General features: G+C 42.7%; 1 protein-coding gene across 3 annotated transcripts; it reads left to right on the forward strand.

Annotated features, from left to right (window-relative positions):
* Positions 1-481: 481 nt before the first annotated feature.
* Positions 482-16,476, forward strand: si:ch211-233h19.2 (uncharacterized protein LOC565175 homolog). Of its 3 annotated transcripts, none has more exons than XM_034535928.1 (22): positions 482-734; positions 2,144-2,264; positions 3,475-3,664; positions 3,747-3,894; positions 4,613-4,702; positions 5,695-5,800; positions 5,902-6,054; positions 7,027-7,115; positions 7,197-7,377; positions 7,464-7,592; positions 11,390-11,480; positions 11,573-11,675; positions 11,767-11,904; positions 12,762-13,025; positions 13,116-13,289; positions 13,395-13,581; positions 13,782-13,878; positions 13,980-14,081; positions 14,179-14,305; positions 14,869-15,047; positions 15,462-15,630; positions 15,719-16,476. In XM_034535928.1, exons 1-22 carry the CDS (start codon positions 639-641, stop codon positions 15,785-15,787), a joined length of 3,003 nt encoding a protein of 1,000 aa, XP_034391819.1. In that variant the 5' UTR covers positions 482-638; the 3' UTR covers positions 15,788-16,476. The 3 variants fall into 3 exon arrangements, with proteins under 3 accessions (XP_034391819.1, XP_034391821.1, XP_034391820.1); XM_034535930.1 differs by lacking the exon at positions 482-734 and adding an exon at positions 1,951-2,027; XM_034535929.1 differs by lacking the exon at positions 482-734 and adding an exon at positions 1,958-2,017.
* The last annotated feature ends 479 nt before the right edge of the window (positions 16,477-16,955 follow it).

The raw sequence follows: 16,955 nt of genomic DNA on the forward strand, positions 1-16,955 counted from the left end.
AACTAATCTGCAACAATGATCCCAACCGTGACTGTTAACGTGTCCATTTTTTATTGGCATCTAACCCAAATAAACATAGGCTTAAAAAATAGGTTGTACATTTCTTCCTTCTTTTCTCACATCTACAAGATAACAAAATATATATTTTTTCTGAGCGACGTCATAAGAGCTTCAGAACCAGTGTATACCCCCCCCCCTCCACTGAGCGCACACACACGAACGCACACAGAGAAAAAAACAACAGAGGTATAACTACTTTACCTTCAAAATAAAGAGACAACATGGTAAATCTTAATCAAATTAGACAATGTGGACACTGGTGTAGGCTACATGAAAACCAAATTGTATTACAAATTAAGTGCCAAATAACAGGCACGTAATAATAGAACTGTGACCGTCGATTCCTTCGCGCATGCATCGCGAGGTTTACTTTGAAAATCGTAACCGGAAATGCTCTTTTATTCTGCCTCGCTTGATTGTGATGAGTAAGCCCTGGGGCTCACAGTCTGAGGATAGTCGCAGGTGGTAAGGGGTAACAATCCGCCGACGAGAGGCGACAGAAGCAGGTGTCGGCTAGCCGCCTCGGGTTTAGGATCGGCTTCACTCGGCTGTTGTTTTCGCCCCCTCGATGATCCACAATGCGGTCCTCGGCTTGGTTCGTCGCCAATTACGCTCTCATCCTCTGTACGCTGCGGTTGATTGACGGGGCCAAAGGACATCGACTGTGTAGCGAGGTGAGAGATGCCACAGCCGATCAATAACGCGTCATCCCGTGTCGCCGCCTTGTTGGATGGTTCGAGCTCGCGAGCGGGGGATAGCAATTAGAAAAACAAACGCACGGATCGGCGCTGCGCCTTTGGCTCCACACGCTGACAGCGAGTTGGTTATCCGCGTCAAATACGATTGACAATTGATGACACGTTTCCGGGTCGATTTATGGTATACTATTTGACTTATTCATCATTTGTGCTGCAGGTGTGAAGACCAATGCACTTTTGAATCATTGCTGTCTTTGAGAACACGTTTGAACAACACGACTCTCTGATGAGGTCTGGTGTATGTTGAACTTCACCACTCGAGTGCTGTTCAGGCTGTTATCAGTTTCCTGCACGGACTGGCCTTTCCTTCCCTCTGGTCAGGCTCAGCTCAACACGTCCTAGGAGGCTGGCAGCACAGTCTCAAAGCAGACACACGGTCCTAAATAGAGGAGCAACATTCCTTTACGTTATTGACTCGATCTGTCTTTTCATAACTGGCCGAGAGGTGATGCAGCTCATCAGTGAGGGGATTTCTGGAATGGCAGAGCATGACACCAGAGCTGATAGCTTGGTCTTAATCTCATGAAATGCATTCAGGAGTAAAGACTCTCAAACTGAGATTAGTATTAAAGACTGCCCATATCAATGTAGTGTAGGAGTCACACAAGATAATTGTAATGCAACAGAGTTCGGAATACAACCATATTCTTCACATTTCTCATATCTCGAGTCACTGCAGCTCTAAATTTAATACCTTGATTTTGGATGAAAGTTATGCTCAATTCTGCCTCTTTTCTCATTATTATCATCAGTGTGACTGCGCTTTATGTCCAGACCCACAGACACCAATGAAAACCAATCTGCACACAACAGCCTGCAAGTGCTGCGGTGTCAAAAACCTGGTTTGGCTCAAAGTGCAACATTATGTAAACTGTCAGAAATTAGGCCACCATCCTCTGTAGATGGACATATGGAGAGAGGCTCTGCGGAGCTGAGAACATCAAGTTAATGGATTTTGAGGTAAAATGCCACCTCCTGCTGCCACCCCCTGGTTCCCATCACCGTGGAGATGGTATGTTGTGTATCCATAGGAGAAGAGTGGTTGTGGCTTGAGAAATAACGCAGCGTAACATGCGGTCATGTTTTGAAAGCCCCGAGCAGCTAGTTACGGAAGTTAATTTCAGTGCTGGTTGCTAAAGCAGCCATTCAGTCTGCTGCGATGCATTCTCACCTAGAATGAGATGACTCAGGGCTCTGGTGTGGGTGGAGGTCTCTTGTGGTGTTTACTGACATGCCTCTGGCCTACATTTGCTAATTGTTTGGGTCCAAGACTGTCGTGACGCCTGATTTCTAATGCAGATGTTTTGTTTGTGTGTAATTGGCAGACGGACTACTACTATGAGTACACAGAGTGTGACAGCACAGGATCTCGGTGGAGAGTGGCCATCCCACACAATCCCGGGGCTTGCACTGGACTACCAGAGCCAGTACGCGGCACAGAGTGCAGTAAGTTTACATTGTGTGTGTGAGGATGAAAATGTGTATAGTACTCTCGGAACAAAACACTGTCACATAATTGGCCTTTGCTAAATCATTGATGGGGCCATGTAGGTGCTCACACTAATTGTATGACTGTAATATTTGGTGCAGTAACTATTGACAGATGTCGGCGTTCCTCCAACATCTGTAGCAGCATCCTAGTTATAAATTAATAGAATAAAAAGACAGTATAGGTTGAGAGCGTTTGGGCTTTTGAATGGACACACTTATTCATAGGCGATATAAATAATCAGAATCAGCAGATTTCCTTTTTGTAAACACACTAATTTCCTTCAAGGTGGTCAATCAAGTTTGTTCTTTTGTTCGACCTCCCTGGAACAGGTTTGTCCTGCGCTGTCACAACACATGATGAGATCATCATTGTGTGTTAGAGAGGTGAAAGATAACAAACAGAATTGTGTGCATGTTGATGGACAGCTATAGTGTGATTAGATCAGGATGGTGAAAGGGCTTGCTCTTTCTTCCACATTGCTTGTACCTATTTGCCTCTTCATGTTGCATACCTCACCTCTTGTTATTTTGACATTTTCTGTTTCCTCCTTCTTGCTCAAACTCCTCCACATTTCACTGACAGAGCACCAGACGCGTGTTTCCCCATAGCAATTGGACAACAGATCTTGCATTAGATATGATGATGCCATGCATTGCAAGTCAACTGTCACCAATTAATGATGTGACCATGAAAATGAATGCCACAGCAAACTATCCTAACTCAAATCACACCAAGAAGCACTTCCTTCTGCACACGTTACCATACACCTGCTTTTAAGTGCTACACAAATTGTATACGCACACGACATTTGCCATTGGTTGTTCTTAAAGCATAGTGAGGCATCACAATGATCTGTGACCAGCTCAGGTATGAGGAAAAGCTGACACTGTGAAACATTGGAAAGTGCAGAAGAGATGAGGGCTGCTCGGTGAGCAGCGAGCGCTGCGACAGACACGGTGTCTAACAGGATGTAAGGATTAAGTTCCCTGATCACTGGGGCTACATTATACTGAATGAAGCATGGCGTTTCTCTGTCAAACTTCAGTCTGTGCCATTCTACATTGTGTGTCAGATTTTTGCAGCTGACTTCAAAGACGGTCGGGAAATGACTCATGTCCCTCTTCTTCCACCCCCTTTTATACCATGCCCTTTGGTTTCCTGCAGCCTTCTCATGCGAGGCCGGGGAGTTCCTCGAGATGTCGGCTCAGGAGTGTACCCCGTGTGCAGCAGGAAGCTACTCCCTCGGAAGCGGCATCCGCTTCGACCAATGGGATTCCATGCCTGTTGGATTCAGTAGCCTGGCAACCTCACTGGAGTACAATCCCCACAGAGATGACAGGCTCACTTGCAACAGGTGTGCGGTCAGGACGCGAGGGAAAAAAAAACAAATTCGGGGGCGCGAGTGTAAAATCAACTGGATATGTTTTTCCTTGCAGTTCTACCTGGGTGCCTCAAGGGAACTATCTCGAGTCCAACAGGGATGAATGCACGGTCTCTCTCATCTATGCTGTTCATCTGAAGAAACAGGGCTCTGTCAGCTTTGAGTACCAGTATCTAGACAACAACTTGCTGTTCGAGTTCTTTGTGAGTTTCAAATATTCATTTGCTTTTTATATATTTAACTTTTGTCTTTTTTGTCTATCGATGTATCTGTTTCAGTGGATGCTGTTTGTGTGCACATGGTGCGTTTGTGTTTACACTGCCAGTGTATACACAAACGCATACTTCAGTATTTCTTTAGTTAAATCTCAAGCAATTCACTTAGAAATGTCCTCAAATGTAATGGCACAGTACTAATGCATGAATCCAGCATCACGCTATACTAGACTCTTAGGAGGCCCTTTTCCTGGCCGGCACACTGACACGGCATAGCAGAACAAGCCATCATATTATTGTTGGCTGAATTCCAAGGCCCTGCATTGTGCATGCTGGCTCACTGACATGGTGCACTGCTTAAATAGAACAGAGCCATAACTAACATTGACTGTAGCACCAATTTAAATGATGAGTCTCTTATTTAGTGTTTAATTGAAGGCAGGTGTGCTGGAGAGATTTGGTGATCTGTAGTAAACGGAGGACACTTTTTATTTATTCTCCATTATGAAAGACAGATGTTGTATTGTTCAATAAACAAAACACAATTCTGACAATTGACTAAAAGTCACATCAACACTCAATGTGTTTTACTGGGTATCAGTGCATGAGTGTATATAATGAATATTGATGTCATAAAACACTACACTGCCATACAAGAGGCGAGAGTTTCAGCTGATGGACATTGTGTGTGTGTGTGTGTGTGTAGATCCAGAATGACCAATGTCAGGAGATGGATCAGTCTGCTGATACGAAGTGGCTCAAGCTCACCAATCATGGTGAATGGGCAACCCATACGGTACGTAAGATGAACAATAAACGGGGGGGACACATCTTTGGCAGCTGGCCTCGCTCTACCAAAATAAATGTGTTAGTCTCAGGCGGAGCAGCAAGACATGAGTGGATATAAACAGGATTCCAGATTATTTCCATTTAAATTACATGATCATATGCAGTAAATGCCCAGCTCGAGCATTTGGGCCGATCCTACACATTTGTGCGATTTTAGTTATTGCAGCTGCCAGTTCGTCACTTTGTTTTTCCAAAATATAATTTGTTTTAATGTTTAAAACAAAAATAATTGGAGTTAAATAATGTTTTTAATAGTCTGAAAACTGTGCGGTTAGGTGCTACATCTGCATTATGTGTTGAAATGATGTTTATCAGCAGAGATAATTTAAAATGTTTTGTTTATGTTTAGTATCGTTTTAGTTGCATTATTTAATTTTGTTTTGCTTTATTTGTTTTCAGTCCAGTCCATAGTTTAAATTTGGTTTTGTTTGAGCGCAACCCACACAAATCAGTAACGGTTCATGAATTCTTTATGGGCTGAAAGCGTCAATAGCATTTCCATTCAGTGTTTTTTTTTCCCATCCGTCCAAAGATGCACTTTACTCTATAGATCCGCCTTTGCTAAATATCTTGTAAACAAGCTTAGTAGTGTTTGATTTCAATTCAGACCAGATTGTTTTTTAGTTTAGTTAAGAGCTTTTTAGTTTAGTTTAGTTTGTGTGTATGTATGTGTGTGATTTTGATTTTAATTCAATCTTAACTAAAGAAGTCCAAATAAAACTCCAAAGTAGGGTTTACATTTTGTACTACCTTGTCATTCAAGGCAAGTGCCTTCATCATTTCAAGTGTTGATTGTAAAAAGAAATGTCATCAGTTATTTTAAGATGACCTATCTTGTTAATTGGCACTACATAAAGCAACGCCTGACTTAAATGTGCTATATTAACTACCACACTGGCACAGCTTGACTGATAAGACATGAAAACATATGTATTCTAGGTGAACCTAAAATCTGGCACCAACATCCTGTACTGGAGGACAGGTGGGGTCCTGATGAGGTCCAAAGGGGTGAAACCTGTTTTACTGAAAAATGTTCAAATAGAAGGTCAGTAAGAAATTCCCTAACTTCTCTCTGTCATCAACGACAAATCAATGCACCTAATAAACAATGATCTCCCTTCTCATTCTTTAATTTCCTTCTCCCAGGAGTGGCGTACACATCAGAGTGTTTCCCATGTAAGCTGGGGACATTCAGCCGAGTCCCAGGATCCACTGCATGCGATTCCTGTGCTCGGGACACCTACGCCGGCCACGGGGCCAGCTCCTGCACCCCCTGTAACACCACCACTCAGTATGCAGGTAGGAACACATGTTGCACAGCATTTCAAACCTAGGGTATGTTTATTCTTTGAGATAACAGAGTGTAACTGCAGTGCAGTACTCTGACGCCTTATTGTTATCAGCGCTGCTCACAGAGGCACGTAATACAGCCACAAGATGGAAAGAGAGCTCGTCCTTGTTTCTGCCACATTAGTCAAACTTCAGAAGGGGAAACATGCTGGTTTGTTTAGTGTGGAGGACTTGTGTGATCGCAAGGGAGTCACAGACTTTGGCACAGGATGTATAGCGAGTACGCTCTTGTATTGTTCATAAAGCTTCTATGTTAATTGCATTTTACAATTTTATTTTTTTAATATGCTTTTTCTCATTAGAGACGTAATATGCTCGCTGGTCTATATTTCTCAACATGAATTTACTAGAATACATTTGCCCGTTTTTGAAATTCTAATGTGGTCTAAATAAATGAAATGAAATTAATGAAAAATCTTACTTTAACTGTGATATAAAACATTTTCACGTCTAAGATTCTTCAGATGATGCTGTGAATGTGTGTCCTGTTTTAGAAAAGTCACTGAGAAGTGATAGTAAGAAGGTTAAAGTATTCAGAACATATTTAATTCAGTACTACTCTTTATGCATATTGTATGACTCCTGTGCTTCACTGCAGAGCTTTAGCAGAGTCTCCTGCCAAAGCGCTCTTCTTCAACAGCACATATTTGTTTCTATTCTTTTATTCCTTATCTGCATGCACATCTTGTATTACATATTTTTCTAATTTCTTTACTCTACTGTATTTTAGCTGAATGGTTCTCTTCCTTAGTGATTTAGCTGCATGGCTTTTATGTGTAATTCTCTGCAGTGTGTTTGAGAACGGTTATTATAAAAGTGCGACAGTATTTGCAGGGTTCTGTGTAAATTGATAGCAAATTTTATTCTTCTTTTGCTTATGTCGTTTTATTTTGCCTTATCGCCACTTTTTTCTTCTTCAAGCTGAGGGATCTGCTGTGTGTAAGGACAGACCTCCGTGTTCAAGGAAGGACTATTTCCAGATCCACACAGCATGTGACCAAGAAGGCAAGGTGAGTGAAAAATACAGAGAGAATTCCCATCCTGTAATCACAGTTTCTTGTCCATGACCCTACATCTCTGTGTACTTTCAGACGCATGTCATATACAAGTGGATTGAACCTAAAATCTGTCTGGAGGGTGTGACTGGAGCTGAGTCGTTGCCTCCAAATGGAGAAAGGGAGCCCTGCCCCCCCTGTAACCCTGGTTTCTATAACAATGACACGGCCACCTGCTCCCCATGCCCACCCGGGACCTATTCTGATGGGATGAAACGTACTGAGAACTCTCTTGACTTATATTTTATATATTTATATGCCGATTTCCTTCACTTACTTTTGTTCATTGTGTTCATTCCCCAGCATGTGATCGGTGTCCAGCAGGAACTGAGCCCACCTTGGGTTACGAGTACAAATGGTGGAATATTCTTCCTGCAAACATGAAGACCTCCTGTTTCAATGTTGGCAACTCCAAATGTGATGGTATGAATGGTGAGTATATTTGGCAATTTACAAGTGTCCAGTAGTGATCTCTCTCCTTTTATGGTCATTCTGTTTCTGAATGCCTCTCTTAAAGGAACATGTCTGTATGAAGGTGAAGTCAAGAGATAGTAAACGTTGCTTCCAGTACCTTTCTGGAGCCTCTACTGGTTGCTTAACCTCATGGTGACAGCAGCACTGCCGTGCTCAGCTCAGATAGATAGCGAGCTGCATTTTTATTTATTTTTTTCCACACATTGTTGAACTATTGTTCAGAAATGGAATCTAATATTCAGAACTATGTTTAAATGAGTGTATAATCACCTGAAAGCATTGTTTTGTATTCGTTGACATAGAACGAGCCCTTCATGTCTACATACGGAGCTGGTCCTCTTCATGTTGTCAGCCGGTGGAACCGCCATGTTTTAACAGTAGCCCAGGACGGACAAACCAAACACTGGCACAGAGAGCTTTTGCTTTTTTACATCACCTGAAGGCCACCGTAGTTCTTGTGGTGGAAGATTTCTATGTTTGATCAGGTGGAGAGTTGTGGTTCAAATATTCAATTGCAACAAACGGAGTTTCCGAAGGAATCAAAGTTGTCTTTCCGTTTATTCAAGCTTGCAAGCTGGGAAAAGGGTTCAACAGCCACGTATCTCAGTGAGCTGCCGAAATCTCTTGATTCATACATTGTATTACATCGTGATTTATACAAGCACATGCACCCCCCTCCAGGGCCCACTATGACGACAAACGGAGAAACAGTGTGAATGTCTTGGATAAGAATTGAGAAGAACAAAGAACAGAGTGTATTGGTTTCGATAAGGCATATGGCCATTTCTCCTCCTTCCCATCCTCCCTATTGCTCTGCCCTTGAACCAGTCCACAAAACAACACATATTTTTACCGTCACATTCCACTCTTTTGATTACAATATTGTCAAAAATATGTTTTCACGAGACTAATGATATCTCTCTATTCTACGACAAGCAGGAACAAATACAAAACGTTATACCATTTGTGTCATTTGTTAATATGCTGCCCTCAGTATATGTGCCGTGATACACCTTGGCAGTTAGACAAACTCCTTCCTGACATCACGACTCTGAAGACAGTTGTCCGTTGTCCACAGGTTTATTGACGTAAGAAGTAAAACTAAAACACACAAAGGGCATAATGAATACAAACAAAATGCTTTCTTTTTAACCTTACACATACACACAATGTAAATATACAGATTCTTCAATGAAATAACTTGCTTTATTTTTAACCGCTACTTTTATGTATTTACTACTGATTTACACATATGTTCCTATAAACCACTGTATTTTAACATAACAACTCTTTATTCATATTTATTCTGTCATATGAACAACATTCATAGCGGAGTAGTCATTAACTATGACTCGATGGACTTTGTGCATAAAACTTCCCAAACTAAACATTGTCACAAAAATAATCATCTGCGATCATAAGTAACAATAAAACAAATCAATACATACCAACGATGCCATCAAAAGGCATAAGATGCAAGCAGACTCAACCGGATTGTAAACTGAGCCATGCTCTTCCTTCACTTCCTGATTACAAGTCCCCTAACAAGTTACAAGACATTTCCTGTTTCAAAATAAACATAACTTACTGATTTGACAATTGTAACAAAACAGTTAATGTGAATCAGAATCCTCGTCGGAGTCAGTGATATAGTCGGGTAAGGAGTACAGGTCGGGGTCGGTCGTTTTTGTCATCAGTTGATGTTGCACAGGTAGCGTGTTTATAATGAGACGGCGACTTATTGGTACGAAACAGGTTATGCAAATGAAGAAAGCCAACACGATAATTCCTACAGAGATCAGTGTACTCTTCCAGGTATGCCATAGGCGCATGAGGAAATCAGGCTCTGGGGTGTCGTCTCTGGCCATCGCGTCTTGTAATTTAGTCATGTTTAATATTGCCTGATGAATAATGCCACCATCTACGTCATTTTCCAGAATGAATGTGCAGCAGTGTTCACCTATGATAGCACAAACACCCCCTTGGGCTGCTGTGAGTTGGTCTAACACCATTCGGTTCTGCATAATCATTAATCGCATGGAGGTCAATTCTTCGCGGATTCCTTTTACTACAGTTAAGGTCATGTTCACAAAGCTTTTGAAACGATAGTCAACTGTTTCAATACGCAAAGTATTTTTGCCCACTCCTACCCAAGGGAACAGACCCCATAGTACCTTTTTACCTGTCCCTGCATGTTTAAATTCATCTGGGACATTTGAACCCCAAACTGAGTCGTGGGGTTTAAAATCTAGATAAGGATTTTGGTCTGTCTCACGTTTCTTACGTGTTGCTGTTGCTGCGGCGGAGATAATGAATGTGTGATCTGTGATACGAACAGGTGCATGTACTCCGTCCCATTCCGGTGGGAGAGATGCATAAACTGAATGATCACATAACCACCATCCTTGTGTAACAGGATATGTGCCATTGTTTCCTGGGACCGCGGTTTGGCTTGCAGCAAAACTGTTGGCATCAGTGGGGCAATCGAATGGGTTGGTGGCCTCGTGCTTGAAACCTCTACAGGACCAAACGGTCTCATTCCAGTAAACGGGATACGAAGCTAACTCCTGATTTGCTAATTCTTGACAATGTGTCACGTTGTGTCCTGTTATGTTTACGCATAAAAACGATAAGCAGGGTATATATTTGTATTGCAATCAAAGTCTGCGGCCATTTTACCCTCTATAACGATGTGTTCACAGATATCGAGCCTCAGACGTCCCACTGGAACGGTGCCATTTCGAGCGTAGCATGTTGTAAAACGTGTTTTTGGATCTAGGGACGCCTGGGTCACAAACGATGAGGTTGATGAGCTACTGCCAATGAACCTTTTAATCATGTGTTGGCCGTCACATTCGGGCCCTTTCAGGAGATCCCAAAATGAGAGAGCATGGTGGTACCCTTTGATTGCCAAACCGGAGAAACATCCCTCAGATGGGCCAATTTGACTAGCCGTAATGAGAGGCTGATGAGAATTAGATGGTATCAGAGAACATACGTAACAATTTGTAACATTGGCTTCTTTTGCCGTGAACTGTGCGTAGCACCACCACATGTTCATAGAATAAGGATTTGTGGGTGATATGCCTTTGTCAAGCCAGCTAAGTTCCAAACTCACACCTGCCAGTCTCTTGCGCTGTTTTAGTGCCGTTTCGTTGGTTGTTATGCTGTCGTTGTGTTGTTTTTGTGTGTCGTTGAGTTGAAAGTCGGTGTGTTCAGGTTATGGTGGTGAATATGATGCAGAATAATAGGCAGAACAGTCAAAAAGGCTGCAACACAAATAACAGTTAATGTTCCCCGGGTGCCCCAAATGCGACGGAGTGGACTCCATGGACGTTGTGTTTCAGGCATGATTTTTGAAATGGTGTTTACAGCCAACCAGTTTGTATGGAATTCACCCGTACATATGTACCGTCACATTCTCCACTCTTGTTAAACTGCGGTAACGTGACACGGACAGTGGAACCGCAAGCCAGCGCTTGACTGCCGTTGCTCCTAAGGATAACCTCTGAGCGAGGCCAACAGAGTTGCCATGATTTTACTTTCTGTGTCTTGGAGGGGGGGGGGGGGGGGGGGGGGGGGGGGGGGGGGGGGGGGGGGGGAAGTGAGTGGAGGGGTTTTCAGTTGGTTGCAATATGCAACCACACCGGTAGATGCCCCCACATTGACACACTGTCCCTTTTTTAATGTCAATGTTATCAAAATATATATATTTTTTTAATAGTCAAGTAATGTAGATTCGTCCTGTCCTCTAGGCTGGGAGGTGGCCGGTGATCATATCCAGAGTGGAGCAGGGAGCTCGGATAATGATTACCTAATCCTCAACATCCACGTTCCTGGCTTCAAGTAAGTACTCCATAATTCTCATCACTCAGCAGCTGTCTGTTTTAGTTTTGCTGTGACTGATTCCACTCGTCTGTATTTTCATCTGCCGCCAGGCTCCCCACGTCCATGTCGAGCCATTCTGGGACGGAGTTTGGTCGCATCACATTTGAATTTGAAACTGTGTGCGTTGCTGACTGCGAGTTCTACTTCATGATGGTGAGATAGCTCCTGACATATGTGTGCTGCGCCATATACATTGTTATTTAGGTGGCGTGTGTGTGTGTGGAGTAAAAATGTTGTTCTTTAGGATGTAAACAGGAAGAGCACTACAGTGGTAGATTCATGGGAGAGAGCGAAAGCAAGACAGACCTACACACACGTCATGACACAGAATGCCTCGGTTTCCTACACATGGGCTTTTCAGAGGACAAACCAACCTTCAGATGTAAGTATGCGTTCACTACTGGAAATATATAATGTTTGTTTATTATTGTTTTGTGTTTGTGTTTTTTTTATTTTTGTATTCTTAGTTTCCTGGTTTCAATCAAAAAATCACAAGGCAGTTTCTCAAATATGTGTCCCATGAAATCCTTCGTTAAAGAAGATCCCTCAGTAAGTTCATAGTAAAGTCCTCTGTGCTCAGCTGTGGAGGTCTGGCCACTGACCCAGGATTTGGCCACTTTGTCCTTCAAAAAGTCAGGAAACGTAGTCTTGTGGTTTAACCTTCATTAAAATGGTCTCATGTCCAGAAACACAATGTCTCTGAAAGAATTCCTGTCAATTTTTTAAGAGCACATTCAGGCAACAACTGGGAAAGCCTTCAGTCTCGTAAATCCACCCCACACTCGGTACACCGAACACTCCCTAATAAAGATATTATCGGCCGAAGTGTTAGTGCTTAAACCTAACCACGAATCAAATGGACTACTTTGTGCCCACTTAGGTGAAGCTTGAATCATTAACTTGCTCTTTTAAAGCACCTGATTAGCAGGGATGTGAGCATTTCAAGTAAAGACAGAACTGCATCTTGTATAAAGTACCAAAACTCATTACATTACATTTAGCTGATGCTTTTATCCAAAGCGACTTACAATCATACACTGTAGACTTGGCTACGGGGAGGAATTCACGGTTAAGTGTCTTGCTCAAGGACACATCGACTAGGGCGGACCTGCTAAACACTGACCCACAGTCGCCCACTACTCTATGTTGCTATCCACTCGTATGTCTCTGGAAAAAAAAGTTTAAAAACTCCACAGCACCTATAAGCAGCATTGTTCTGTACCCGTTTGTCTCTCTCAGGTACGCCGGTACGTCAACGACGTGGTGCGAATCTACTCCATCACAGTGAGTAACGCGGCCGATGGGGTGGCCTCCAGCTGCCGGGCTTGTGCCCTCAGCACCCAACCCTCCAGCTCTACGTGTGTGCCGTGTCCTCCTGGACACTACATTGATGCGCGCACCAGCCAGTGCATAGAGTGTCCCCGTAACACACACCTCGTCCCTCATGCCACGCCGGGCCTGGACGCCTGTCAACCCTGTGGACCGGCTAGCAAGAGCGACAAAGTTTGTTTTACTTTGGAAAGGAATCAAAATATTATGAAACCTTTTTTTAAATGTAACACACGACCATAAACCGGTGACTTTTTTTTACAGGACCACAGTTTATGTTACAGTGACTGTCACTTCACCCACACTGAGGGCAATGCCACTCTGACTTATGACTTCAGCCTCCTTGGGTCTGTAGGGTCACTGATGAACGGTCCAAGCTTTACCTCCAAAGGAACCAAGTACTTCCACCACTTCAAAATCGGCCTGTGCGGAGGAATGGTGTGATGAGATGAAAACATACACACACATGCAGAGTAAATATAATAAAATGTTTGTGTGTATGAATGCAATGCGCTTACTATTTGCTCTTTTTTAAAATGTAAGGGTCAGTTGGCAGTATGCACAGACAATGTAACGGACCTCTCCATCACCGACTCCCAGAGAGAGAAAGGGGAGGGAATCAATGCTGTCAAGACCTTCATCTGTCAGTCAACAATAATCCCAGCTACTGGACGAGGCTTCCACACAGCGCTCGCCTCACAGTCCATTAACCTGGCTGACACATTACTTGGTTAGTGAGCATAAGATGCAGACAGTGATAGTGTGGAGAACTGCATTTGGTGTGTTTTTATACCACTGTTATTGCTTTGGTCTTGTTGGTCAAATAATATCACAATCATGTGATCGGAGAGAGAAAATCGAAGATGCATTAATTGTACGTAAACACATTAAAAGATAATGTCTCTATATATATATATATATTATCAACAGGAGTGACAGTTAATAGTACACTTGATGGAATAAGGGTGAGCCCAGAGCTGTACCCCCAAACCACCAAGAAAGTCCCTGATGTTAACTTCTACTACAGGTAGCTCCTATTATTTCAATAATACAAAATAAGAAAATACAAGTCAAACAAACATTGTGCTCTAAGGTCTTGTCTTGCTTTTCGTGTTTCCCTTTGCTAAGGTCCCTGGAGCCGACCTCATCTTGTGAGTCAGGTCGGAGCGCAGTGGTGACACTTCGCTGTAACCCAGAGAGGAGCACTAAAGGAGAGCTCACTGTTCCCAGGTACTACAGCTCTGTCACTGTCCCTGATTCCCTGTCTAATATCACCTGTAACCCTTATCTATGCTGCGATGTGACCGCTTGTGTTTGGCTGTTGCAGTCAGTGCCCTGCAGGAACATGCGACGGATGTACCTTTCATTTCTTATGGGAGAGCTCAGGAGCTTGTCCTACATGCACGGAAAGAGACTACCATCAGATAGAGGGAGCTTGCAAGGGAGGACAGCAGGTGTGTGTGTGTGTGTGTGTGTGTGTGTGTGTGTGTGTGTGTGTGTGTGTGTGTGTGTGTGTGTGTGTGTGTGTGTGTGTGTGTGTGTGTGTGTGTGTGTGTGTGTGTGTGTGTGTGTGTGTGTGTGTGTGTGTGTGTGTGTGTGTGTGTGTGTGTGTGTGTGTGTGTGTGTGTGTGTGTGTGTGTGTGTGTGTGTGTGTGTGTGTGTGTGTGTGTGTGTGTGTACATATTTATTGCACAAGTTTAGGGACATATTTATTTTGGTTCTTGAGTAAAACAAAAGGTTTTAAAATGAAACCATGTGCTGACAGCTTTAATTTGAGGGTGTTTACGCCCACATCCCATTGTGTAGAATTTAGAGCCTATTCTAAAACTCTTAAAGCAGAATGTCAGCACTTTTAACGCTCTTTGTTTCACTTGAAATGTAGTGTGCAGGAGTAAAGCCACTCCATTTAAAGTCTCTTAAGCACTTACAGACTTCACTGTATGTGAGGAAAATGTGTGCGTACAATATTCCGTGTGTTTTGGTTTATTTGCTGCTATATGTGTATGTTCCTCCTCAGGACCTGTTGTATGTGTGGACTGATCCAAAGCTGTGCATGGGAGGTCTGACCTTGCCTGAAAAGAAAACATTGCCATGTGAGGGTATGGAGTTCTGGGTACGGCTCGGTGCAGGAATGGGAGCTTTCACCGCAGTGCTGCTCGTCTCGCTCACCTGCTACTTCTGGAAGAAGAACAAAAGGTACGATTCCCTTTTTCCTTCCTGCAAGCTTTTATTGTTCTTTCTTTCTTTGCTTCCTTTTTTCTTTTCCTACTACTCTACTTCCTTCCTGTATTCCTTTCCGAATTTCATCCCTCCTTATCTTGTATTCTTTTTCCCTTATTCTTCCTGTTCTTTTCCTTCCTGTCCCACTTATCTTCCTCTCAAGTCCACACCACTTCCTCTTTTCCTCCTTCATGCCGACCATGTTACTTTCCTTTCAAATTTCTTTTCTTTTTCCTCTGTCCTTACTATCTTTCTGTTTTCCTTTATCTCATCATCCCCACCTCTGTTGTTGGATCCCATCCCTTCTGCGATTGTTTCCCTCTTCTCACATCACAAATTTTTGACATTAGTTATTTTTCCTGCAGTATTGATTTTTTGTCTCTTTGCTAGGTTGGAGTACAAGTACTCCCGGTTGGTGATATCTGCCAATAAGGAGTGTGAGATGCCAGGCGCTGACAGCTGTGCTGTGATGGAAGGAGAGAACGAAGGAGACATGGAGGATGAAATCGTGTACACAAAACCTTCTCTACTTGGTAAACTCAAAGCCATAGCGTCCAAGGTGAGTCACATCATCGTTTTTTATCAATCTCACTTTGATGAAAGTCTTTATAAACTATAGAAATAATGTGTGTTTTTAATTTTCTCAGGGCAACGGAGAGCACTATGAACATGTGCAGTTAAACTCCTCTCATTCAAAAGCGTTGGTATGGAGCTAGAGAGGTGGTACAATGAGGGGAGATTTTCCACTGAACCCCCCCTGGCCCCCCTTTAACCAGCCACCCCCTTTATGAGTTCTGGTACCTGGAATACCATCTGTGTGTTCATACTCACAGAAACACACACACATCATGCACCTCGAGCCAGGTTTCAGAGAAGTCAAGAACATGGTGGCCTTAAAGCTCGGCACGACAGAGCCGTCCAACCCCAAGTATCATACTGTGAACAGGTGTGTGTGTGAGTGATAGACACTTCCTGGTAGTATTCTGATTCAAACTGATGTCAGAAAGGCTGTTAGAAGAGCTCAGGGTAAGACGAGGACCTATTTGATTGATGTTCTCTTTTCAAACTAGTTTCTGTCTGTGTAGTGCCTAATGCTTCTAGAGGCAGCCATGGTGTAATTTGCCATCAGCATCACCAATGATGTATGTATGTGTGTGTGTGTGTGTGTGTGTGCGTGTGCGTGTGCGTGTGCGCGCGTGTGCCCCCATCTCCCATAGATGTGTACACAGACATATAAAGCCTCTATCTTCTCATGTTTGTTCTTTTGCTTAGTTGAAATCATTGTAACAAGGTGATGCAGTGTTTTGCTCACCAAGTGAAAATGAAGATGTCATATTATGTGGATAAGCTTGTGTTGTTGACTGTATTTACGCCAATTAAATTATGATGCATTTATGTAAAAGTATACTCAACTTGATTTATTTCTCTTGCACCAATTATTTTGAGAAATTCTCTGAAGGGCTTGGAAACAGACCGGTTTAAGTGACATTGTGGGTGAGAAATGGATTTCAAGCAAAAAGGTTCTGAATAATAAAGCAAATACTGAAAATGTGGGCACTATTAGCCCAGAACATTTATTTTCAAGGAAAGTTCCAAATGTTTTTTGATACTCAGAGCAAATAGACAAAATAATGGAATCCATCATCAACACAGCAAAACGTGTTATTACATATACTTGCATGTCAGACATGTAGAATAAATGTCATAATTTTGACATGGCAGTTTACATTGTTTAATCTGCATTTTGACTTCCAGTTTGTAAAGCTGCTTTCTGTTACAGGATTTAAAGCTCATGATTACTAGTTACAATGTCATATATTTACAACTGTGGGAGTAATACGATAAGTTTGAGGTTTTTACTGATCAACTTGTATTCAAGCCTTT

The sequence above is a fragment of the Cyclopterus lumpus genome, chromosome 6 (assembly GCF_009769545.1).
Source record: "Cyclopterus lumpus isolate fCycLum1 chromosome 6, fCycLum1.pri, whole genome shotgun sequence".
Lineage (NCBI taxonomy): Eukaryota > Metazoa > Chordata > Actinopteri > Perciformes > Cyclopteridae > Cyclopterus > Cyclopterus lumpus.

Coding starts and splice junctions, on each gene's coding strand:
- si:ch211-233h19.2 (XM_034535928.1), top strand. CDS start 639: ATGCGGTCCTCGGCTTGGTTCGTCGCCAATTACGCTCTCATCCTCTGT. Junction 7,116..7,196: donor CATGTGACCAAGAAGGCAAG/GTGAGTGAAAAA, acceptor GTGTACTTTCAG/ACGCATGTCATATACAAGTG. Junction 13,582..13,781: donor CCTGGCTGACACATTACTTG/GTTAGTGAGCAT, acceptor TATTATCAACAG/GAGTGACAGTTAATAGTACA.